This window comes from Pelodiscus sinensis, chromosome 1 (assembly GCF_052426305.1).
Source record: "Pelodiscus sinensis isolate ZL-2025 chromosome 1, ASM5242630v1, whole genome shotgun sequence".
Taxonomy (NCBI): Eukaryota; Metazoa; Chordata; order Testudines; family Trionychidae; genus Pelodiscus; species Pelodiscus sinensis.
In genome coordinates, this window is record NC_143052.1 from 327,916,036 (window position 1) to 327,942,683 (window position 26,648).

A 26,648-nucleotide genomic window follows, 5' to 3' on the forward strand; every position below is an offset into this window, starting at 1 on the left:
CAGGTTTCATTTACAAGTCTGACACCTTCCTTGAACAGAGGTTTAAACAAAGACTTGCCCTGGATATACTGCTACTTTCCACATCTTGGTGGACATAAAATGCTAAGCACCAGGTACTTAGAATACTTGCAGCCCATTCTATTAGCCTCATTGAGCATGGACACACTAATTGACATTTTTTCTTCTCTCTCTCCCCATCCTCTTTCTCTGTTCTATATTTGCAACCTGGACCCCTTTTACTCCATGCATCTGAAGAAGTAGGTTGTTCCTACAAAAGCTCATGATATCACCTACATGTTTTGTTAGTCTTTAAGGTGCTGCAGGACTATTAGCTATTTAAGTTTTTTTCAGTTTTACCACTAGAAGATAACTGAAATAGTCACTATTACCGCAGAAGTAATATGGTCTAATCCAGTGGTCACCAACCAGATGAGCTTGGAGCCTCCAAGAGGTGGTCCTGATTGGCTTGGCCAAGAGGCTATCAAGTGCCAGCACGTCAGCTGCCCCTTCCCCTACTGCTGCCCATCTCCTGACCTAAGCTACCTCTCCCCCTAGGGAGCCTCCTGCTTTCTGGACAGGGCAGAGGAGGGAGAGAAGGGGCACTGATGTCAAGATGCCCCCTTTCCCACTCTGTATCCTTTCTCCACCAAGCAGAGAGGAGGCAAAACAGGACTTGGGATGGAGTTTGCTGGCTGCTTTTGGGAGTGGTGCAGGGCCAGGGCAGGGGTGAGCCTGCCTTAGCCTCACTGCACCACCACCCAAAAGCCACCCGAGGTTAACAGAGCTCAGCTGTAGCCTACATCCCAAACTCCTACCTCAGTCATGAACCCCCTCCTGCAACCCAAGCACCTGCCCTAACCCCATGCACCCCTGAATCCAAACACCCTCTCAGAGCCTGCACCTCGAACCTCCTCTGGCATCCCAACTGCCTGCTCCAAGATCAGCTCAGAACCTCTCACACTCCAGGTCCCTTAATCCAAGACCAGAGCCTGCACCCCACTCCTCTGCCCCAGCCTGATGAAAGTGAGTGAGGATGGAGTGATTCATAGGAGGTACAAATTTATACGAAGGATAAATACCAAAACAAACCACTAGCAATTCAATCTCAGGCAAGATAGATAAGCTTTATCTTTAGTTATGATGCAAACTAATGTACATTTCAATCTCACCCAGAAATGGTGCCTTATTCTTTCCTGTTTGGTTGTAGTGTCACTCAAATCACCCCAAAAAGTTAGCATGACTGAACATGTTACCCAAAGTATCTGCAATGGCAAAGCAGACAAGAACTGCAAACAAAATGACAAGAGATGTTTATCACAACAGTTCCCATTTTCAGCCTTGTCTGGGATTTGCACAATGAGTCCATATAGACAAATTCAGTTTAGAAGAGGGAACTTCTTGTATCTGGCTTCTGATCTAAATACAGAGAAACCCCTTCTTTTTGCCTTCGTTTGGGTGGCAGGGAAGAGGAAGAAAAAGCAAGATCCAAATCATACCTACGTAGATTTATTCTAGTTCAAAGACTTGATCCATGATTACTGGTGATAGAAAATTTGCCAGAAAGGCACTAAAGAACATTAATATTATCTGCATTAAAAAGATGCACTTGTTCACACCTTCCGGGTGAACAAACTTCGTTTCTCTTAAACCATTAGAGGAAATGATGTCCAGAAGCCACACCAAAGTAGGATCCAGACCCTCCAATTTGAGGGCACATGTCAGAGACTCACTCCATAAGGATGACCTGAATTATAACTCCTATGAGGCTTTAATAATTCATTACAGGCTTCACTGTCTCTGTCATTGTCTATTTCCATCCAAAAAAATCCACTAATAGTCAGAAGGGGCAAGTCACGGAACATGCTATGGATATTAGGACACCTCCCACAAATGCTCAGTGATAGCATAATATATGCTCTCTAAAGACCAAAATCATCATTTTGCAGAAGAGCTTACAGGCAGTCTTCTAAGGAAAACTGCAATGAGAACAGAGGTTTTTCCATTCAGGAATAAACAGGCTGTTGAGCTGGGAAAAATAGGACAGCCAGTTGGATGTGAATCGCTCAAATATTACCAGATTACAGTTTGTTACCTGGTGTGTCTTTAGAAATTTGTTCATATAAATTAGTCAGGTGTTCTCTCAGTTACTGTCAGTAATCAACAGCAAAGGCAATTTTAGGCATCTTCAATAAAGAGCAGTCTTCAGAACTATATCCCAGCATCACAACATTTTAAGCTACAAAAATAAGATTTTATTTTAATGTCATTTTAAAACTTTCATTGAAAGGGGCATTTAAAAAGATTGTATTTATTTCACATAGCAAGTAACAGTTCTGACAATCACACTGGATACATCTCTATAGAGCTGCAAAAGTGAACACTTTTGCACTATTTTCACGTATCTCCGAGGTTCAGTTTCCCTTTGTTGTGCTGATCGATACCACTACAAAAGAGTGGCAATCCCATGTCCTTGTTAGTATAATGTCAGGCTATTAGCATGGAGTTAGGGCAGCCATGAGGAGCTCCATTTTATATACAAAATTACGTCCTTCCATTTTATTCCACTGAACTTCCTTGAATGGCCCACGAAGATGGTTCCATTTACTATCTTGTAGCACATCACTTTTCGGGAGGTCTTTGCATTGGCACCGTGGAAACTGCACCATAACTTTGCTGCCACTTTCAGGACCATTACGTACTGCAATGAGCAGAAAATACATAAATAAAAACCCTTTCAGGTTTTTTAATCCATCTTAATAAATACCCCTATGTGCAGTATACTAGCCATACATTTTTCCTTTAGTTACCATATGGAAATTTATTAAACAAGACAAATAATTAAAATATTGTTACTTCTAATGAAGTCTTCTGGCTTGTTCTCAAGGTTTCACATTTCCCCTGAATGTTTTTATTGCTCTTTTGCACATTTTCCTGCTCAGAGCAAACCAAAAGTCAATTGTATTCAGAAAAATTAAAAGAGCACCGGAATCTTAAAACGATTCTCATTCAGCTTTATCCCAAGTCTGTATCTTAGGAACTTAGGTATTTATGTGCCTTCTCCAGAAGATGATTTGACAGATTACACTGTAAGAGTGTACTCATCTTTTAAAAGAGACAATTACAAAGTCCTACAACATTTTTGTTGCAAATATTTCTCTGATAGTACATGTATTTCTTTTTTAGCTCTATCTGATGTAGTGAAGGGGCCAAAGCTTTTCAGTGTTGCATTATCAGTGTATGTGGAAGCACAAAGGCTAGGAATAATGAATTTTAATGGCCTCATTATGTGTAATGCAAAGTTACTTTATTTAATTTCATTGCACATAGTAAAACATATCTTAAATATGCAATAATCTATTTCTCTTGTATTTATTACAGAACAAATCAGTATTTTTAAAAAAGGCTTTAAGCCAAAGTGACGAGGAGTCCTGTGGCACCTTATAGACTAACAGATTTACTGGAGCATAAGCTTTCGTGGGCGAAGACCCACTTCGTCAGATGCTTTAAGCAAATTACCCCACGTACTAAACAGCAATGAGTAGCAGACTTGATTGAATTAGTACTTTCCATAGATGTCAATTCCACACAAGAAAAAAAAAAAAAAGCTTGTTTATAAAATACTTCATTATATAATAAAGCCATATAGAATCAATCCTTGAGCGTTTAAGTGCTAGAAAAATCTATAGTTTTCATACCTTTCTATTATAATCATACAAAATTCTACCTGAAATAGCATAGTCTCCACTTGGTGATGCCACGGTTATTGCTGATGCATTGCCAATACTCTCTACTGGTCCCAGACCCACATGATTACTGAAACTTAACACATGCCATCCCATCACTTTAGCCAGCTGCTGAACTGCATGTACTTGATGTTGTGACATCTGAAAGATAACAGAAGATTAGGCTTTTTGTTTATGATCATTTCTTATTGTTCTTGTTCCTATTCTTTTTTTCCTGGCCTATATTAGTAAATAAAAAAAATGACTTCCCCTCAATTACCCTCCTCTGCTCCATTTCAGAAGAATTGGTCATTTTATGAAAATACCTCAATGCATACAATAGAAAGTAGAAATCTGCCTTCGTACGTGCCTGTTACTAGCTCATTTTGGGGGAGGGGGAGATAAAGATAGATAGATAGATAGATGTATATCTTGTATACACTGACTATCAAACTGTAAGTCTTTAAATGTACTAGGGCCCTGCTTGCTATGCTCGCCACCCCCCTTCTCCAGGGGTCGGCAGCCCCAGCTTTCCCATGGTCCCCCGGGAGGGCCAGGTCCAAGTGTAGCAGCCCTGGCCTGTCCTGGCTTTCCCCACTCCAGCCAGTCTGTCTGTGTGTGCGTGGGGGGGAAGAAGAGTTGTATCACACTGAGGCTGGCCCAGTTCTCTCCCATCCGGCCGCCAGGGGGTGGGGCTGGGTCAAGAACAGGGTTGGCCCAGTCCTCTTGGTTTGGCAGGGAGTGGGGAGGAAGTGTAGTACCTAGCACTCTCCATCTGGCCATGAGGGGGAGGCTACATGGCTCTGGCCCCCGGCTGGCCAGGGGCGCTTCTCCCGCTTCCCACGGCAGCACGCACCGCCCGAGCAGCTGGAGTCAGCGCTATGGGGACTTTACTCCACTGCTGCCTTCCTGCGCGGGGGAAGGGAGAAGTCTTGGACAATGTTAAGCCCCAAATGCTTGGGCAGCACACACCTTGCTCCTCCGCTCCCCATGGCAGCACACACGACCAGAGCAGCCAGAGCTGGCGCAGTCCCGGACCCCCACCTCCTGCCCCGTGCACAGGAAGGCAGCAGGGGAACGAAGTCCACAGCACGTGACGGACCGGCGTTTTAGGTACCACGTGAGCTGTTGGGGGAGGTAGGGGAGAACAGCCGGTCCGTCACATGCCGTGGACTTTGTTCCCCTGCTGCTTCCGGGCACTGGCACACAGCTGCAGAACTTGCCCCCGCTCCGCAGGAAGCCCGTGCTACCTCAGTTGTCAGCGGAGGTAGCATCAGCGAGTCGTTCATCTTGGGGGCAGTGCCGGTGAGCACAGGGGAGCCAGGGGCCATTGGGGGGAGGAGCAGGGGCGGCTTTGTGAGCTGCACTTTAGAGGGGAGGGTGAAGGGAGGGGGGAAGCGAGCTGCATGCGGCTCGCAAGCTGTCCACCCCGATTTAGTTATTGGAAACAAGGAGAAGCCAATGCCATGTAACCAGCCAGGTTTAGTGATGCTAATTAAGGGCATGTTAGCTATTAAGAACTCCACTCTTGATGGGATTTGGCTAGGACAAGTTTGTTTTGCATGAAAATATCTTGGAGTCTCACATGGCTCTCACCAAGTAAGTAGCATCTTATGATCAAGAAAAACATCATGCTTGTTAGATCTGAAGGCTCACATGGTGAGTAGCATAAACTTTGCAGTTAAATGTATATAAATGAACTTCTTTGTTAGTTGTCTGAATTCAAATCCATCTAGCTGAAATGTTATACAGTTCCCATAGTTAAACACAGTCCCATACATAAAACATTTATGAAGAATTTGGTCAATCACAATTTAACCTGCAAAGTGTTGGGAAACTAACACAGCGAGGCACAGGCTATCCAATAAGTTTCTGGACTGCATTGGAGACAACTTTCTGTTTCAGAAGGTTGAAAAAGCTACCAGAGGAGAAGCTGTTCTGGATTTGGTTTTAACAAATAGGGAGGAACTAGTTGAGAACTTGAAAGTGGAAGACAGTATAGGGGACAGTGATCACGAAATAATAGAGTTCATGATCTTAAGGAAAGGTAGAAGGGAGACCAGCACAATTGAGGTAATGGATTTCAGGAAGGCAGATTTTGATAAGCTCAGAGAACTTGTAGGTAAGGTCCCATGGGAAGCAAGACTGAAGGGAAAAACAACTGAGGAGAGTTGGAAGTATTTCAAAGGGACGTTGTTAAGGGCCCAAAAGCAAACAATTCCGCTGTGTAGGAAAGATAGAAAATATGGCAAAAGACCAGCTTGGCTTAACAAGGAGATCTTGCATGATCTCAAAATAAAAAAGGAGTCATATAAAAAATGGAAACTAGGACAACTAACAAAGGATGAATATAGGCAAGCAACACGGGAATGCAGGGGCAAGATTAGAAAGGCAAAGGCACAAAATGAGATCAAACTAGCTACAGGCATAAAGGGAAACAAGAAGACCTTTTATAAATACATTAAAAGCAAGAGGAAGACCAAGGACAGGGTAGGCCCACTGCTTAGTCAGGAGGGAGAAGCAGTAACAGGGAACTTGGAAATGGCGGAGATGCTCAATGACTTCTTTGTTTCGGTCTTCACCGAGAAGTCTGGAGGTGTGCCTAACGTAGTGAATACAAGCAGAGAGAGGGTAAGTTTAGAAGATAGGATACACAAAGAACAAGTTAAAAATCACTTAGGAAACTTAGATGTCAGCAAGTCACCAGGTCCTGATGAAATGCATCCCAGGATACTCAAGGAGCTGATAGAGGAGGTATCTGAGCCTTTAGCTATGATCTTTGAAAAATCATGGCAGACAGGGGAGATTCCAGAAGACTGGAAAAGGGCAAATATTGTGCCCATCTATAAAAAGGGGAATAAGAACAACCCAGGAAACTACAGACCGGTCAGTTTAACGTCTGTCCCAGGGAAGATAATGGAGCAGGTAATTAAGGAAATCCTATGCAAACACTTGGAAGGTAATAAAGTGATAGGGAATAGCCAGCATGGGTTTGTGAAGAACAAGTCATGCCAAACTAATCTGATAGCTTTCTTTGATAAGATAACGAGCCTTGTGGATAAGGGAGAAGCGGTGGATGTTATATACCTAGACTTTAGTAAGGCATTTGATACGGTCTCGCATGATATTCTTATTGATAAACTAGGCAAATATAAGTTAGATAGGGCCACGATAAGGTGGTTGCATAATTGGCTGGATAACCGTAGTCAGAGAGTTGTTGTTAACGGTTCTAAATCCTGCTGGAAAGGGATAACAAGTGGAGTTCCTCAAGGGTCTGTTTTGGGACCCGTACTGTTCAATATCTTCATCAACGATGTAGATATTGGGATAGAGAGTACGCTTATTAAGTTTGCAGATGATACCAAACTGGGTGGGGTTGCAACTTCTTTGGAGGATAGGGACATAATTCAAAATGACCGTAGCAAGTTAGAGAAATGGTCAGAGGTAAACAGGATGAAGTTTAATAAAGAGAAATGCAAAGTGCTCCACTTAGGAAGGAACAATCAGTTCCATACATACAAGATGGGAAGCGACTGTCTAGGAAGGAGCATGGCGGAAAGGGATCTAGGGGTCATAGTGGACCACGAGTTGAATATGAGTCAACAGTGTGATGCTGTTGCAAAAAAAGCAAATATGATTCTAGGTTGTATCAACAGGTGTGTTGTAAGCAAAACTCGTGAAGTCATTCTGCCGCTCTACTCTGCACTAGTTAGGCCTCAGCTGGAGTACTGTGTCCAGTTCTGGGCGCCACATTTCAAGAAAGATGTGGAGAAATTGGAAAGGGTACAGAGAAGAGCGACAAGAATGATTAAAGGTTTAGAGAACATGACCTATGAAGCCAGGCTTCATGAACTGGGCTTGTTTAGTTTGGAAAAAAGAAGATTAAGGGGGGACATGATAGCGGTTTTCAAATATCTAAAAGGGTGTCAAGGAGGAAGGCGAAAATTTGTTCCTCTTGGTTTCTGAGGACAGGACAAGGAGTGGGCTTAAAGTGCAGCAGGGGAGGTTTAGATTGGACATTAGGAAAAAATTCCTAACTGTCAGGGTGGTCAAATATTGGAATAAATTGCCAAGGGAGGTGGTGGAATCTCCCTCTCTGAGATATTTAAGAACAGGTTAGATAGACATCTGTCAGGGATGGTGTAGACGGAGCTTGATCCAGCCTTGAGGGTGGGGGGCTGGACTTGACCTCTCGAGGTCCCTTCCAGTCCTATTATTCTATGATTCTATGATTCTAAGTGACTGATATTCTTGTCTGCACATGTAGAATTTCTACCTAGTTTCTGTATCTTTCAGACTTAAACATCATTTTTTTCAAATACAATCATGATACTTATTACTGTTCATCACAATTACCAACAACACAAACACATGCAAGTAAAAAAAAAAATAAATCAACCCTGAACATGAGTTTACCTGAGAGAGAAGGAAATCCTGTAATTCTTGTTCTTGATGAGACAATGTAATAACTCTTCCATCTCTGTGCACTATCCTGATCTGTTCAACTCCAATGTTCAGCTGTAGCTGAATGGATCTTTTAAAACAAGAATATAGAATCTGTACTTCTACTGAAAAATTATCTGGAAGTTGGCAGTTCACTATGTTAATAAAAGTTCCTAATTAAAAAGAGGTCACTTTTAAGAGCATCTTACATGCATGTGCTAAAGAGCAATCCATAAAGAAGCTACCATGTTGACACTCCCATGTTCTTGATTAGAACAATAGGGAAAACACCTTCTATCTGAATGAACAACAAAGCATGAACCTTGTTAGAAGTGGTAATATAGTATTTAGGCCTGCTCATTAGCCTGACATAGAACTTTGGGTTATGTTTGCCTGCTTGACTCTTGACATTATATCTTTAACATAGGTGAACAAGGAACAAAGAGAGTGTGTGTTGCTTCTGCATACAAGATAAGGAGTTTTGTATAATGAGAAAAAATAAGACAGAGCAAAACTGTTATATGATAGGAGTTTGATATATGACTGCCACAACTCCTATCTCAAGATAAGGTCAAGCAACCAGCTGGGAGGAGCGAAGGGAACTGGGGGGGCGGAGGGCGGGGGGAAGAGATAAGGTATAAAAACAATAAAACCAAAGAAAAGGTGGCCTTGGCCAGTGCAAAACCTCACTCCCTGCTCCTCCCATGGGGTACAAAAGAGGTGGTACCAAAGCCCAGATTCAAAATCCTCCAAAACAGACCATGATCATCAATTGTAAGGGATGGTACAAGGGGCAAGCACTACAGGTATAAATTAAGCTTGTTAAAAAGGAAGAGATTGAGGTGAAGGGGGGGGAAAGGAAAGTTCTATAGGTATAAACAGCTGGGATTATGCTTATTTGGGAACCCCAATAAATATTGCATTGCCTGCACTTTGGACTTTGGCCTTCCGCTTGCTTGACAAGAAGCAAGAGAGAGAGCAGGGGAGCACTAACGAACCTTTAAATGTTTCTTGGTAAGTTGCTTATAAAGTATTTTGGTTAGCTAAGATCAGAGATGCAAGTGACATAACATGTATCCTCCCTCCCCCAGCCAACTCTGTTCTTGTCAACATTAATCCCATTCTAGCTAGTAGAGTCCTGTTCTCTGAAGCGCTCCAGGAGCATAAAATCTCAAACAGCAATTCTCTGTCAGATTAAAAGACCAAAACCTGCAGAGGGTGACGATTAGGTACAAACGACATGGGACTCATCTATGATCTCAATAAATTCATGATCACCCAGTGCAGCACAGAACTGTGGCTTTAACGAGTACGGCATCAGGAATCAAAGGAACTAAACCAGAGTATAATTCTTGATTATTTCACTGCAAGTTTATGTGTAGACATTTAATTCTAAAATACGAATCTCTATTTTGATGCAAGTCTAAGAATAAACACCTGTATTACAGAACTGAATCTCTACACGCAGAATTATACTGAAATAATTGAAGGAGTAAATTACAAGTGATCGTTTTAGTTCCAGATTCCCTATTGACAACCCTACAGATTAACAAAGTAGCAGCTCTTGGTTCAGAAATCTAGCAGTTTCTCCAGCCCACTAATGTGGAAATAGAGGAAAGTGTTTTAGACACTTTTAGTAATGGAGGCCCAACATTTGACTCTTTGCCTAAAGGAATGCTGTTGGTCACCTGAAAAAAAGGAAAAAGGTAATATCTATTTACAAAATTCCTACATTAATGTAACAGTTTTGCTACAGAAGGTAGAGAGCTTTTTAACTTTTGGGGTTCTCTTCTGAAAGCTGTTTGGGCAGAGTGTTGCTTTTAAATCAAGCTCATCTCAATTTATGGAAAATTTAATTTTCTCTTATTCTCTGCAAATACAGGAATATTCCATACCCGAACATACACAGCAAACACACAAATACTGGGCTCATGTTGATCAGCCTGAAGTTGGATTGGATCAAGTACAACATAATATTGTATGCACACAGGCACCCTAGCTACCTTAATAGATAGTTGTCTCAGAGAATACAGATTGGACCTCCCTGGTCCAGCACCCTTGGGACCTGAACGGTCCCGGACCAGTGAGTTTGTCCGACCAGGGGAGGGGTCAGGTCTCCACTGCAGACTGCCCTGCTCTGTGCTCCTCTCCTTGGGGCTCCCTGCCCTGCCAGTGGCTCTGCTAAACGCTGGCCCGGTATAGCTCCCCACTCAGCTGCCCAGGATCTCCTGGGGTTCCTAGTGGGGAGGGGAGGAGCCGGAGGAGAAGAAAGCCCTGCTTGGCTGCTGCCAGCCCCACTGCTGCAGGGTGAGCCCCAGCGCGGAACCCTGGGGAAATCTGGTTACTGCTGTACCTGCTGCCACTGTAGCTTCCCCAGCCATGGCCATCTGGACACACTGCCCTGCTGGCTAGGGATTCTATGGATTGCTTGGCCAGGTTGCCCATCTCCATCAGGCCCACTTCAACCAGAGGGTTCCCTGGTCACGCTGCCACCAGGGATTTCCTGGGGTTTCTGGCATAGTTCCCTGTAGGCTGCGTGTTTGAGTGGCCACGCAGGAAAAATTTAAGACCCACACATCTTGTTAGCAGAACCGTGCAGCAGCATGCCTGCAGCCCTGCATTAATGAGGTACTTCTTGCAGAGAGCTCCTGATGCTATATCTGGAAGTGGGAAAAGGTGGGCTTGATGGGGGGAAATAGAGGTGGGGGCAAGTGGAAGCGGCTTTAAAAAAAAGCTTTGGCAGCTGGCCAGACAGCTCTGTGTCCCCTTTTCCCTCCCCTCCTCTCCCTCTTCCCTCTCTTGGGCAGCCACATGTTTTGCTGGGCTGCTTTAATAAAAAGCCTTTGCTGCTCCCTCCCCTTTATCCCCCAGGTAACTCCAGTTGCTTTCCTTCTGTTCAGAGTACAAGGCAGGAAGCACCCATAAAAGAGCGCAATCCACATCTAAGAATGACTGTGCTAACATGGTGCTACAATGCTGAAGCTTGCTGTCCACCCATGTTTTTCAGACACTGCTTAGGTGCAGAAAAAAATAAATAAATGAAAATATGCAAAGGATTTCATGCCTCAATATTTTCACAGAACTGAATTACACCAGCTTTGAAGAATGAAAGATCTGTAATATGTAAACAACTGAAATATTAAAAAACCCTGTTTCCTAGATAATAGGGAACAATATGCAGACAAAAAGTGTTCAGAAATGAGCCCATTAAATAACAATCTTTAATTTTAAGCATAAAATGTAACAACTATTTCGTGTACGGATACTAATAATAAAATATTTTGTTTGCTATATCAAGAAGATGGACAATTTTGTTTTGTGCCTCAAAAGAACAGCTACTGAACATTTTGCAGTATTATTTTTTTTTATTTCATATTAAATAAATAGGCATGTACCTTGTTAGCTATCCCTTGTTTAAGTATTTTTTTCTTCTATAATGTTTAAAAAAAATATCTTAGCTGTTTGTTAGTAACTGGTGGGTACCATGGTGGCACACTTCTGCAAAAGCTCACAACCTCAATATTGGTGCACATAACAAAACTCACTCTGTTCATGGATGGAGGGAACACTGGTTCCTGGCTCAGGCCACCTGGCTGCCAATAGCTGGTCACGTGGCTCCATTAATGCCAGGGGTTTCCTGGCCATCCTGACCCCGCTGACACTAGGGGTTCCCCGGCCTGGGGTGGGCCTCCCTGGCCACTCCCCGGTCTCACTAATGCTGGGGGCTCCCTGGCCACTGCCAGGTTCCATTAATGCCATGGGTTCCCTGGCCAGGGCAGGAGCTCCCCAGATGCCACCTGGTCCAGCTGGGCCTCCCCAGCCCCTGTATTGCTCTGGCCTCTGGGGCTCTTTGGTCCAGCAACATCTGTGGTCCTCCTAGACCATGGATGTTGCTAGACCAGAGAGTCTGGATTTAGGAGGTTCAACCTGTATTTCAGTTTTCAAACTTACTTGCATATCTGTTCATAACCTTGGGAAGTTATGAGAACTTTGACACTGGATTCATAAACATCATTTATGTTTGACCAGTGGGCCTGAATCTGTGGATCCTCAATACGACTAGCGAGACTGTCAATGGTTCGAGCAGTTCTAAAAGAAACAAACAAACAAACAAAAAGAGTAAAACCATAAAGCTCATGATACCATCTACATGTTGTGTTAATCTTTAAGGTGCTGCTAGACTTCATTGTTTTTTAAGTTTTTCCAGTCATCTAGTTAGTGTGTGCCACCATCTTTTCTCCAAATAAAGACAGGGTAGAGAGAATGTAGCAGTTTGATCTAGCTGGTACTGTACAGTACATTTTTTAAATAACTTTATTTTACAAACTAAGTTTAAGGACACCTAAAGCTACATATATTTGCATTATAAGGTGAACAGTTTGGGCACACACAAGAAAACAAAACTGTTTTGGTGCCAGAATTGCAAAAGGACGTGTCGCATCTGCTTAAAAGATATACTTTACATGAATTCCTCAAAGATAGTCTTGAATATATATTATGCAGCATACAGATCAGCTATGTATGTCTCCACACTTTACTGAGGAAAGAACTATAAAAGATGGAAGCAGTGCTTTTGTTAACAAAGAGACAACTACCTCTGTATTACAAGCATCACGTAGAGCAGCGGTGAGCAAACTGTGGCCCGCAGGCCACATGTGGCACACCAGAGTTCTGTGTGTGACCCATGAAACATCCTGTTTACCGTTGCCTATATGCAGGGTTGGGCGATTCTGCTGGTATCTGTCCGCGTAGGCTTCCCCCCCCAATCGGTATCACTAAAATGACATGCACCTATAAAGCAAGGGCACGTGAAGGGAGGTGCATGCTGACTGCATACAACATTGACTGAAAGAACTGTGCACTTCCTCTGCATCCAATCAAAGTGCTGCTGTGGTTCAATCAGCACACCCCACAAATTCTAGGTATGCAAGAGCAGTCAGTCTCCCAGGGTAGGGTAGTTTGCTGTCTCAGTTATAACAATCTTGAGGTCCAGTGAGATGAAGGAGGGCTACTCATTAACAACTCGCTAGCCTAGGTTGCCCATCATTGCTATAGGTGTATTTTAAGGGCAAGTATTGAACTTTCTGTGTTTGTATTCCATGGGTGTCACTGTGGGAGAGAGAGTTATTCATTCCTAATATTCAAGATTAAATAAGTCTCTGGAACAAAAGTAGTAAGTTTTGGGAACATTCTCAAAAATTAATTCAGTCTGTATGGAACACAGGACTATGCAGCACTTTAAAGACTAACAAGATGGTTTATTAGGTGATGAGCTTTCGTGGGCCAGGCCCACTTCCTCAGAACAAATTGTGGAAGAAAATTGGCACGACCATATATATCAAAGGGATACAATACAAAAAAGTGAACACACACAAAAAGGACAAATCAGATTTCAGAACAGAGAGGGAATGAGGGGGGAAGGTTAATGTCTGTGAGCTAATGATATTAGAGGTGTTTACCCATTACAAAGATAGCTTCCCCAATAAACACAATTATCACCTCTAATATCATTAGCTCACAGACATTAACTTTCCCCCCTCATTCCCTCTCTGTTCTGAAATCTGATTTGTCCTTTTTGTGTGTGTTCACTTTTTTGTATTGTATCCCTTTGATATATATGGTCGTGCCAATTTTCTTCCACAATTTGATCTGAGGAAGTGGGTCTGGCTTACGAAAGTTCATCACCTAATAAACCATCTTTTTAGTCTTTAAAGTGCTGCATAGTCCTGTCTTTTGTTTCAGCTAGACCAGACTAACACGGCTACATCTCTATTACTATTCTGAACACAGGAGTGTTAGTTTTTACTATGGCTTTATCAAGAATAGCTTGGATACATACCTGCGCCTCAGAAAGATGTGTTTTGCCTGTTTAATGATCTTTTCCAGAAGCCCTTCATTTGGTTGTAAGGAGCTGATGTCATTTTTATCAAAAGCCTGAGGTCCTGCCATTCTCATTCTCTTATGGCCAAATGGTGCACTAGCTGGATGTGGCATCATTGTAGAGCTTAAAGTTTGCTTGTGGAACTGCAACAAACAATAGTTGTTATAAGGGATGACTGCAAGAAAAACCAACAAATGTCAAGCATGCTCTTCTAATACATCATTGGTTAGCTATATAATACACTGCTTCATGTTTTAAAACAGAGATGGGGAACCTTTTTTGGCTGGGGGCCACTGACCCACTGAAAAAATAATCAGTTGGGGCAGTGTTCCCTGGAAGCTGTGCACTTCTGTGGTTGCTTAGCAGAGATTCAAATACTGCCTAGCCAATCAGCAGAGTGCCCACAGTTAGTTTTTTTGTTTCTATTGGTGGGGCACATTTGCACGTGCCTCGGAGCACATAAAAAGTTTATTCCGCACATGGATGGAAAAGATTAGAGGCAATATTGGTTAGAAACCACTCAAGTGAGAAGCAAAAATAAAAACAAAACCCAACATAAAACCAAGTCTCACTGACATGGCTCCCAACGGGGATTAGGGACTCTGCTCATGCTCCATCCCCAGAGGAGGCAATGGCTCAATTCTTCTCCATGCAGTAGGGTGAGCCAGCACTCACTCTGTATCCCCGGTGGGGTGCCAAGGCTTAGGGCTTCCCCCTTAAGAAGGCCAGCCGGCACATGTGCTCCAGCCAGGCAGAGGTGTTGAAGCTCAGAGACTGGCTGCGCTGCAGGTGAAAGCCCTGAGCCTCGCCATGGGATAGTTCCAAGCCAGCCAGAGACCAGATATGGCCCATGGGCTGTAGGTTCCCCACCCTGGTTTTAAAAGGACAATATTAAAAAGATCACATTTTGGCAAAGAAGTGCTGCATGCTATTTTAACACATATAATCACAGTAAGAAAAGCTGACGTATTCTTTTATTTCTCCAGTTTTACTGTGTGCATTCACCAGCACTTTATGTACAGTAAGTTTTATATTTCCCTGTGTAGTCTGCTCCTCTGTTTATGTGGTTCTTTTGCACAACAAGGAAGAGAAAACTAAAGGGTGTTGCATTATGCATCGAGAATATTTACACTAATTCTGAGATGCAGAAGAAAATGAGAGATAAACTTTATCCAGAGACTTTCAACTGGTCTAAGAGGGAGAAAAAAAAAAAAGGAGTGACATCAGGAAGGAGGAGGAGGAAGAGGCATTTCTAGAACAAAAATCCAAACCTATTAAATGGGCAGGGCAGAGGACAACCATTTTAGATTTGATTCTGAAGAAAATAGAAAAGGATGCGATACAAAGATGGGAGTGTGACATCAGTGCCAATTAAATCAGAGAGATGTGGCTTATCTCCAACAATGATGAGAAGGGTAGAGTACCTGAATGAGAAATTACCTATTGTAACATGAGAACCATTCCATGCATCTATTTAAACCTTGTTTCAGGATGTCAAATTTGCATGTGAATTCCTACTCAGCAGTTTTTGTTTTTGAAGATTTTTTGGCCTGAGAATAGCAACTTGCAAGTCAGAAATTGTGTCCAGCAAGGTTAAAATGTGTGCCTGGTTGTGTGCCTCAGTTTCTCTGGGCACTGCACGAATACCTACATGATGATGGGAATTATGGCGTGATAGCCTCCCCCACATACCCAATGATTGATGCCTTTTGTAACCAAAACCCTGAAGGAGTGTGACCATGTGACACCTACTTCTATGGAAGCAGGACAAAAGCAGGAGGAGGGGGCTGGGACTGGCTTGCTGGGTGTGTGAGCTAGTCTTGGTTGGCTTGGGGTTCAGGGTAGGGATCACGGGCCTAGGCTCTGAGCCCCCTCTCCCCAAGATGGATTGTACTGACTGCTTCTGGTTACCGTGCTGAAAAGACTGTCCTATATTGTATCCCTGTTGACTATTAAACCTTCCCTTCTATCTACTGGCTGACAGCTACATCTGACTGTGGATGGGGTGCAGGGCCTCATGACTCCCCCACACTGATGACAGGGCGCACAGCTCCAACCACAACACAGCTTCTTCTAATAAATCAAGAATGTATAGTAAATCTTCAGAATAGTGAAAAAGAGGAGTGAGACTGACCTCAAAGACTCACAATTATGGTAAGTAACTGTTCTTTCTACGTTAAGCATTGTCTTTACGAACTATTCTCCTGAAATGAGCATCCAACTTAGAGGCTACATCTAAAAGTTAGGGATGTTAAATCGGTAAGCATAAGGCTTACTACTATGCTTACCAGTTAACTAGTCCTTGTCAGTGGACACTGGCATCGGTGGCCAGCCACGCCAAGCCGGATCAGCTCCGGTGGGGCTGGGCAGTAGGACCTAAGTTAAAATGGTTAACTGGGTAAGTGCTATCGTTTAACCAGTGAAGCTCTGTAACATCCCTGCAGGGAACAATATCCCATGAATGTTCAAGTGGAATTCCTGATATTAGCTTTCCACATCTACATAATGGAGGCATTTCTTAGACATGCAACAGACATGCCTTATACAGGTGGACAGAAAATCACTGGCCACTGGTGTTATGACATAATGGGACTATGAATGAGAAATAAGAGAACTTCAACGTTCAAATAAAAATGAATTACCTCTCTAATCAGCTGATGCAAATTGTGTTCCAGAACATAGAGATGATCTTCTGGACTCTGTTTTTCAGAAGCAGCTTTTTGGGATTTTTTATCATTAGAAGAGTGACACAAAGAAATAGACAACTGCAAACCTGCATAAAGCAAAATAACTTTCAACTTTTTCATGCTAATAAGTAGAAGTGAGACAGGGCAACTTATTCTTTTCTTTCTCTTATCCCCTTTCAAAATCATCAGCTTCTCAATCAATGCTGTTTCAGAGAAATTCAAAAAAAAGTCAGACTATGGAAACCAGAAAAGAAAATCTGATTATTCTGCAAATTTGTAATTCAAGCTAATTAATAAATATAATTCCTTATCAAGTAAAGAAAAGGAAAAGTCTCCTAAGAGTTAGACCTGTAGCATACTGGTAAATAAATAATTCTCATATCACCCAGTTCACCATTCATTATTGTTTGACGCAATCCAAAAAAACCTTAGGAAGGTGGAAGTCAAGATCACCCTCAGCAGGGGTGCAGGATTCCCTGGCAACTTTGAGGACAGAGCAAGGGTGGGGAACCTAAGACCCAAGGTCTGCATCTGGCCCCAGCTTGCCTGCACCGAGCCCCTGAAGCTCAGGGCTCTCCACCCAGTATTAGGGAGCCTGTGCTGGCACTCCAGCCCCCTCCCCCGCAGCCCACCCAGGGGGCTGGAGCACAAAATCTACTAGCCTGGGTTCCCTTAGGCACTGGTATGCAAGGAGAACATGGGGAGTATCTTTCTGCCTCTCAGTCAGGGGCTATATTAGCAAGAGGTTGGGTTTTTTTTGCGCTTATCACCTGTGTGCGACCCCCAACTGATCGCTTTCAGAATCCCCATATTGTTCGAGTAGCCTGACTGTAGGATATTAGACTTAGCTCTATTCAAGTACTTACTACAAATCAGCCAGAAGTTTTATAGTTTCCATGCACTGGAGAAGATTGCTAAAGAGCCTCAAAGTCCTATTTCCGTAACATGGTGCACTAGACTACCAACACTTTTGTTGTTAGTACTGCTGCTATTGAAATAAGTGCATCATGTGAATAGTTTTTAAAAAAAGCATTTTAGTCAGAAATGATCAGATTCAGAATGTGGTTTTCAGGGAAGCTGCACCTTTAATCCTATTCTTCATTTGGTAAAAATAAATTAACAAGGAGTCAATTGATCTTGCATAAACATCATACAAATCAAAGTTTAAGTCCGGATTAAAACAGACAATTCTGTGGATTTCATGTTCCATGACAAGAGTCTCTCAAGGTTTCTTACCTGGAAAAGGCTGGGAAATTATCTGGTTTTTCACAACAATGTGAGGGATTTGTGATTTAATTTGAACAGCTTCTCGAGACAGCTGAGCAAATATTTCTTTACATAAGAGAACATTTTGTGCAGCTTCAAGTTTTGTCTGCCAATGTGGAGCACCTGAAAAACATGAACCATACAAATTTTCAAAGAAACAATAAACAGCAACCTATTTTATTAATTCAGATGTCAGCTGTTAGAGAATGACTAAGGCACCAGGTGACCACTGTGAGGAAAATCTAGCCTACTGTTCCCACCTGAACCGAGCCTTGTTATAATATCTCCATTACGTGAATCAACACAAACCCCTACTGAATTGTAATCAAACTTACATGTGCACATTAACTATCTGTATTGCACTAGTACCTACATGGATTTGCTACACAGTGCAGGGCACTGAATGAACAGTTAAGATGACAGTCTGTACCTCAAAGAGATTTCAAACTGAGAAAGTATTTTCAAAACAGTACCTTGAGATTTGCAAAATTAACCCATGCACTTAAACACATAGTGTTTTTGAAAGTCAATTATTAATTTAGAACCCAAAATTTAGGCTCCTATTTTTAAAAATTGTTGGCCAGAGTACCAAATTAAGGCTTTGTCATAAACACAAAGATTGACACGAGACCAAATTAGTGATCTATCTAGTGCAGCATTCTTCAGAAGGTGAAGAATCTCTGTAATGAACACTTGTGGCATAATGTGTAAACAAGTGAAGTTCCTTTCTAAGCCTAAAACTGACTTCTGAAGCAGGAGGTCTCATGTCATAGTTTGAAATTGTGAAGGTCATTATTCACAAGAACATCTAGTCTTTTTAAAATCCTGCTTAATTTTTGGATTCACTGATATCTTATGATAAATTCCCCAGATTCCATAAATGTTATAAAAACATTTCCTCTTACCAGTTTTTAATATATCATCTTTCATTTGGACTGGATGTTATCCTGTGCTTGTATTAGAAGAAAGGGTAACTAGGAGCATCCAATTCACATGATCTACACCACTATCATTTCAATTATATCCTCACTAGACTTAATTCCCAATGCTTTCACACTCTCCTTGCCTCAAATACTTCTTATTGCTCACTTAAAATGCCATGCCTTAAAACATTTAAATCTCAGAAATATGCAAGAATATTCAAGCTGACACTTCAGTTGTCATCAAACAGCTTCTCCCCCATGCACTGACATCAGATCATTCAGGACTTTAAAGTGACATTAACACCATTAATATGCAGCAAATGCAGACCTTAGAGAACTGGAGTAATATGCCCCTTTTATCCAACATTACTAAATAAATGGGCAGCTACTACTGAACAGGTGCACAGAATATAAATTTCCATTTTAGAAAGAACTGAGTAACTTGCAATGTCAATATTTATTACATAAACTATAACTCCAACTTCACTCCTTGAAGACTATTTCATGTAGTTCTCGTTAATCTGTTTGCGCTTCTTCCTGGGCTTAATCCATAAGAAATACAGAAGACTGATGGAATACATTTTGTGTTTCTAATGTATAGATATCATCTAAACACTACATTTACACTAGAACCACAATCTTGTGTGTGTGAAATCATGACTTGTTCTTCATAAACATCACTTTTTTTAACACGCCTTTACATTCCAACACTTTTAATGCATTGTAAATTGCTTTGCAGTCGTTTAAAGGACAAGATTAAAGTAATGCACTGCACCTATCGTAATTTTGAGACATTCAATATTATGAGCTTCTCAACCCCAACTTAATTCGTAAAATACGGGTTGTCCAGTTCATGGAAATAAATGTCACAACCTTGCTCTTAACAGTTTCTTAAATAATTCTGTAAGTGCTCTGAACTGACATCACATTTCAATCCAAATTTTGTCTTGAAATAGAATATTAAATAAAAGGGTTATTAATAATAATTCAGTTTAGGTAAAAACGTAGTTACTCAACTCCATGAACTACAAAAGGCAGTTGATGTACTTCTTTCTCCTTGTTGCTCCTCTCCATCAAAAGCACAAATTAAGAATGTTAAGGACTAGTTGACTATCCAATAAGCAAATGGTCAGCTGTGTGGCGGCTGCCCCTTTGAAACACTTCCTCGGCATTTCAAAGGGGCAGCACTGTGGAGCCTGGGATCAGCTGACTCTGGGTTCTGTGCAGTATTTCCCCAGAAATTCCATTGACTACTTGACTAATCAATTAACCGCAGTTTAGTATCCTTAGCACAAATATCGTCTTAGTTCATCCTGTTGCATTCTTGGAATATTTAAATACATAAAAGTAAAATTTGAGAAAAAGGTTTAAACTGAACCCATATTAAGTGATTTTTCAATTAACCTTGAGTTATATGGTTGACTCTCTTCCTAAAGTTGTTAAAAATGATTTGTTTATTTTAGAAACTAAGTATGTGCATTAGTGGTATTGAAGGAATTTTAATGCCTTCAACAGCAACATATCCATATGTATCTTTTGAAGGGGTTACAAAATGAGGTTTTCAAATGTATTTATCTAAAGAATTTCAGTTGAATCAAGAATGAGAAAATTATTTCCCCTTTGATTATTTTCCGATGCTACTCAAGTTTTTTTCCCATAATATATTATTCCCCAACTTAATGTTAAATGCAGACTCAATCCTTAGGCCTGCAACTTAAAAAATGGAGTATAGCTATACCTGGTTTTGATTTTGGCAGAGGTCTTTTAAAAAGATTAACTGTGCCAAGGTCACCTATGTCTGGAGCTTGCTTTTGAATAGAAACCTGTATAAAAGAAAATGAAAAACAATGTTACTTGTCATGTAATTGGAATACAGAACACAAAAATAGTACAGAAACTATACAACACGTTTGCCAAACCTTTATATAAGCTGATCCTTCTAAATCACTTGGAATCTGAACATCCAAAGGACAGTAATCCTCTGGTATCTTCTTATCCAGATCAATATCTGTGTTCTTTATCACTTCAAATGTGCCATGATGAGGGAAGAGGGACCCTAAAAGGGAAACAGAAAATATTATGAAAACATCTGAAAAATGTCATGAGACAATGTTTTCGTGGATTAGAAGTCTTCTCATCTTTTCATCATACAAAAGATAGACTAGCATTGAACTTTCCCCCAATGAACAATTCAGTAAAATGTCTTCTCCACACTGCAGAACTGTCAACTGAAGAGGCTCTACACATTAATATTAAGAAATGCAGTAGAACAATATGATCTAGGCAATATGGTTTCCATTTTTTTTTCTGGACATGGGGAGTGAAGGAGGTAAGAAAGACTGAGAAGGAAGTTATCGGTTTAAAATGTTATGGTACCTGTGATTTTTCCAATAAGGGATACTGCACCTGAATATTTACTCCCAACTCAAAAATGAGAATGTTTCCACATAATGTTTAAAATTCTAATTTAGGTTAAACAAATCCAATGCACAGATTTTTTAGATGGTACAATAAAGTGGTTCTTCCATATTGCAGTGGTGATGCTTCATTCCCTCTTAGGCTGCGAACACTTACAAAAAGGCTTACCTTCAATCATGTGCAAACATTTCAACATGGACTATGTATGTGTGGAGTTCATCACTTGCTTAACAGAAACATTAGGACAATATAACCTTGTATGAACAACCACAAAACCAACTACCTTTTTTGTAGACACACAACTCTTTCCCAGGCTATAGAATCTTGTACCGTATATTCTGGCGTACAAGACGACCTCTGAAGTTAAAAAACATCCCCCAAAAATCGGGGGTTGTCTTGTACGCCGGATGCCCCGCCGCCGGAGCCCCTCCGCGGCTTTGAAAGCCTCGGGGGAAGCCGGCGGCGGGGCATCCCAGGCGCGCATGGGCTGCCCGCCCGCCGGAGCCCCTCCGCGGCTTTGAAAGCCTCGGGGGAAGCCGGCGGCGGGGCATCCCAGGCGCGCATAGGCTGCCCCCCCGCCGGAGCTCCTCCGCGGCTTTGAAAGCCTCGGGGGAAACCGGCGGGGGGGGCATCCCAGGCGCGCCTGGGATGCCCCCCCGCCGGCTTTCCCCCGAGGCTTTCAAAGCCGCGGAGGAGCTCCGGCGGGGGGGGGGGGGGAGCCCAGGCGCTCCTGGCGGCTTTGCTCCCGGTGCCTCTGGTCTGCTGGGGACCATCTCCAGCAGACCAGGGACACCGGGAGCAAAGGAGGCGGCGGGGCGCTGGGGTATAAGATGAAACCCTATCTTTTAATTAAAAAGATGGGGGTCGTCTTATACGCCCAGTCGCCCTATACGCCGGAAAATACGGTATGTTTTATTCAATAATATAATCTTATTAATACTGTATAAACCACATTTTAGTACTGTGAAGTCTGTACTTTGCAATATGGGGATTGTATATCAATTCAGAAAATAAAAAAATGACCAATATCTATTTTTTAAATTACAGAACAAATCTACATAATAGAAATACAAGATGAACAAGAACTACTATTCACCTAACGCACCCCAATGCAGGATTGTTCATTAAGAGTACCTTTTCTAGTGCTCTGAATAGTCTACTTTCCATGTACCAAAAGTGGTGCAATTTTATCATTATCTTTGAGATCTCAATACCATAGAATACTAGAACTGGAAGGGACATTGCAAGGTCATCAAGTTCAGTCCCCTACTCTTATGGCAGAGCCAAGCACCATCTAGAATAGATCATCTCTGATAGATGTCCCTCCGACCTGCTTTTAAATAAATAATAATATCAGGAAGTTTCTCTTGGCATTAAATGTCAGTTCTCCTTTTCCTAATTGCTTCACAGAACTCTCAATAGTATTTTGCCACTGCAAATCATTCCTTTCCAACTTTGGCATTTATAATTACTTATCAAAAATTCTGTAGTGAAATATAAGATTCATCCTTGATAACTGGTGACCTGCCATACCTGCACTTCTGTAGCTCAGGTCCCCAAGGATTTTGTCTCCCACTTTCCTCAGTTTCCAGTGCTGTCTCAATCTCAAGAGCTCAGAGTTGAAATCTCGTTGTCGCTTATTTTCCTGGTTTTCTGCAACCGATTTGGATAACCTTTCTGCTCCTTTCAACAGGATTTGGGCTGCTCCAGCTAGTGATTTCTTCTTTGAAATTAACTGTAAAGTTTGAGGGTTCTGGAAATAGGAAAATAAATTCCAGTTTTACACTGTTTCAAAATATATGTTTAATTTTTAAACAAATCTTCTGAGTTATAATTATTGGAAATGGATAGTGACTAAAAATCATCAGCTGAGCTAGTCAGTAACTTAATTTGAAATTAGTTTCATCTGCAGTTATCACATTACTGTGACTGGCGCACCTGTTAGCTGCCTCAAGCAGACACATCATTGAAACTGATGTTCTCTCCCCTAGAAATAGTCCTTCCAGTTCAAAGACAAGATACTGTGGCAGGACAGCATGAGGAGGCTTGCCCAAGGCTATCCCTGTTTTGTGGCTATGTAAGAAGTTTAATAGGATCTTCCGTATTAAATTATTGGTAGATATTTATCAATAAGGTTTGTACCTGCTTTGGGGGAAGTGGATCCTGCACAACTGGATCCAGAGTCATGAATTTTTTATCCTTGACAATGCTGAGAACATCATAGAGCACACACATCTCAGTCAAGGCACTTCTTAAGTTGTTCCTCACTGAATCCCAAGGCCAAAGGGATGGTTGAAACTTTACCAACCCTAAAGCACAAAAACAAAACAAAGGTTTATAGGAGCATTTAGCATATCGAGTGTTTATACTAGACTGGTCCTTAACCTGAAGGCAAAGCATAAACAGTCTGGAAATAATCTGAAAGTGTGCATATAAAATTTATATTTTATGTATGTAGGTCTGAGTATGTTAAATGTTCTCTGTGCCAAAGCCAGAAAAAATAAGAGTCTGTTATAGCCCCAGCAAAAGAGATATAGCTCTTCAGTTCCAGCAGCAGCAGCACATGCTTTTTATTTTGGGGTCTGCAGTGACCAAGCCAAGTCATTTAAGTGGGAGCTTGTTCAAGATCTGAACTGCTTCCAATGCATGGATCAGGTTACACGCTATCAGCCGGCTCGTAGAGACTACGGCAATGACAGGTCACCCAAGCTCGGGTTTTAAGCACCGTGATGGTTTTCTCAGCTACTGAGGGAGGCTACAACGGGGCGGGGGCTGGAACATGGCCCCCAACCTGGTTAAGTGATTTCAGGCGGCCCCCTCGCTAAGGGTCGAACTAGCGCGATGCTCAGCGGGGGCGGCCGCTGGGATCTGGCGCTGCCTCCCTGGAGGCTGGGTCCCAGTAGGGGGCGTTCAACGGGGGGGGGGGCTCTTCGCTGCCCCCCATCGTTCTCTCTCTCACCCTCCTCATCCTCGGCGTCCCCGGGCGCGATCCAGTCGCGAGGCTGCGCCCCCGGCGGCGGCGGCTCGTCCTCCTCGGAGCCGGAGCCCTGGCTGAAGTCGATGCGCTGCGCCAGGCGCGCCAGGTTCTGGGACATGGAGAGCGGCTGCAGGTAGGTCTCGCTGCCGTCCAGCCCCACCTCCTGCACCTGCTTCTCGCTCGCCGACTCGATGCTGATCCGCACCGCCGGCGCCCCCGACATCTTCCCGGCGCCGCGGGGAGCGCGCAGCCCAAGCGACCCTGACAGGCCCCGCCGAGCCTGCGCTCGAACACTACGGGTAGCAGCCTGGGACACAGCCCGTAGGGGCGTGGCCCTGGGAGCTCGGCTGTTTCCGGAGAGCTCGGCTCCGGGTGGGCGGGGCTAGACGCAGCTGACTGGGGCGGGCGCCCCGCACTCTCCTCCCGCGTTCGCTCCTTTTCCCATGAGAAATCCAAGTCCCAGCGCTTATGGACTTGCTGCCCCTGCGCCGCAGGGTCGGGGAGCCCGCGCTAGTTGTGCTGACGGGACCCGGGCTGTGGGTTGGCCTTCTCACATCCCTCCCGCCCCAGGCAGCTGGGGGAGGGGGGGGGGAAAATCCATGCGGGCAGCAAGCAGCCCTCTCCAGGGCCATGAAGAAGCAACAATCTCCCCCTCCTCCTTCTGCCTGAGCCTCATAAGTGAGGGGCCCCAGCTGGTTTAACAAAAAATACTGAACTCTCCCCCTCCCCCCCCCAAAAAAAATCAGGAAAAAATTCTATTAAAAAAGGAAAACGTGGGAGACTAAAGTTGTTGAGCCCAAAAACCCCAGCATGGCCCCTTTAAGAAATGTTTTGCTTTTGAGGTTTTTTTGGCCTTAACAAGCTGCCCCCCCATTTTGCCTCCCTGCACCAGGCCGGACAGCTCCCCTGCGGAACCTGGTAAGCACCAGGGACCATCGCCTCCTGGCCAGGAAAAAAAAATCAGAAAATACCAGACATTTTAGCAAAATGCAGGACAATGTAGCACTTTAAAGACTAACAAGATGGTTATTAGATGATGAGCTTTCGTGGGCCAGACCCACTTCCTCAGACATTTTAGGTGTTCAGTATTTTCTGAAATTTTTTACCAGACAGGAGGCAAAAATACCGGCCTGTCCGGGTCAATACCTGGCAACTCGACACTTAAGCACCTTTGCTAAAGAGCTGCTGGTGTAGCTCTAAACTGAACTCTGCTCTCACACCTCAAGAAGAACTCTGCATATAGCTTGGCTCTTACCCATGCTCCCTGCGCATAGAAGGGAATCTGTGTCACAAAGCACCTGAGTCCAGCCCATCTTCACTCCCCCCGGCCGGATTACACTGCTCAGAGTGGGTGGGGGTCAGGCCCTGTGTAGCTACTACCAAGAGCCACCAAGCTGGGAATGACAGGGGAAGCAGCAGAACCTGCTCTGCAAAGCAGAGGCAGACCCCAGGGCGCAATGGCAGGGGGAAGGGCGACCATTGGGAACTCTGAACTCAGGCAGTAGGCACGGGTAGGAAGGTGACTCCCCCATAACCAGGTCTTTGGGTGGCCTAGTGGGAAGAAGCAGAAATTCCACCCTAGTCAGTTTTGGCTGAGAGCCCAAGGAAGGCACCTAAACACAAAGCACCTGCAGGCTTCTCTTCCAGACTACAGCTGCACAGCATGCTTGAACAGCGCCCAGGAGCACGTACAGGGCTTCTCCTCCCCCCCCCCCCCCCCAAGGTGTCACTCCTACATCAGACACAAGGGAATGCAACCTGCTGAGGGCTCCCAGGGCCTATCACGGCCCTGCTTCCCCAGCCACTCCCCCCACCTCCCTTCGAGCGCCCAGCTGGAAAAGCAGAAAATGCCAGACATTGCACGTCGGGTATTTTCTGAATTTTTTTTTACTGGACAGAAGGCACAAAAATGGACTGTCCAGTTGAGTATCGGACACCTGGCAACCCTAGGCTCATTTTCACCTTGCCTGGCAGAGCCGTGAGACTCCTACCACAGTAGGAGGAGCCCTAGTTAAGCCACCCCAAGCATGAGCCTCACTACACAAACCAATCCAGTATGCTGGCTAGCCCAAGCTAAACCCCTAATGGCTTCAAGGGCAGGCAGAAAAAGGGTAAGAATACAGGCTGGGGGCAGGGAGGGTTAGTCACTTTGGGCCTTTTATACCAATGGCACATGTCAAAGGAACCATACTAAGGATGTTACGGCCTAATCCAACTATCCAATAAGCAAAAGCTTATCAGATAGAGGCAGGACAGGGGCAGGGAAGGGGGTACTTCAAAGGGGCAGCGTTGCACAGCTGATCCCTGGGCTCAGCTGTATGGCGCTGCCTT

General features: G+C 43.4%; 1 protein-coding gene across 1 annotated transcript; it reads right to left on the minus strand.

Moving 5' to 3' along the window:
* Positions 1-1,490: 1,490 nt before the first annotated feature.
* MED17 (mediator complex subunit 17) lies at positions 1,491-25,038 on the minus strand. The gene is made up of 12 exons (XM_075919304.2): positions 24,300-25,038; positions 23,483-23,649; positions 22,874-23,093; positions 20,842-20,978; positions 20,661-20,745; positions 17,970-18,122; positions 16,689-16,819; positions 14,005-14,189; positions 12,117-12,254; positions 8,139-8,256; positions 3,725-3,884; positions 1,491-2,698 (listed from the first exon to the last, which is right to left on the minus strand). Exons 1-12 carry the CDS (start codon positions 24,538-24,540, stop codon positions 2,493-2,495), a joined length of 1,941 nt encoding a protein of 646 aa, XP_075775419.1. The 5' UTR covers positions 24,541-25,038; the 3' UTR covers positions 1,491-2,492.
* Positions 25,039-26,648: the final 1,610 nt, after the last annotated feature.

What these genes read in the sequence shown, in the direction of transcription:
- MED17 (XM_075919304.2), bottom strand. Translation starts at nt 24,540, where the DNA reads ATGTCGGGGGCGCCGGCGGTGCGGATCAGCATCGAGTCGGCGAGCGAG. An exon ending in AATTTCCCAGCCTTTTCCAG is followed by an intron (nt 16,820 to 17,969) that starts GTAAGAAACCTT and finishes TGCTTTATGCAG; the next exon opens with GTTTGCAGTTGTCTATTTCT. An exon ending in AGGATTTCCTTCTCTCTCAG is followed by an intron (nt 3,885 to 8,138) that starts GTAAACTCATGT and finishes GTTATCTTTCAG; the next exon opens with ATGTCACAACATCAAGTACA.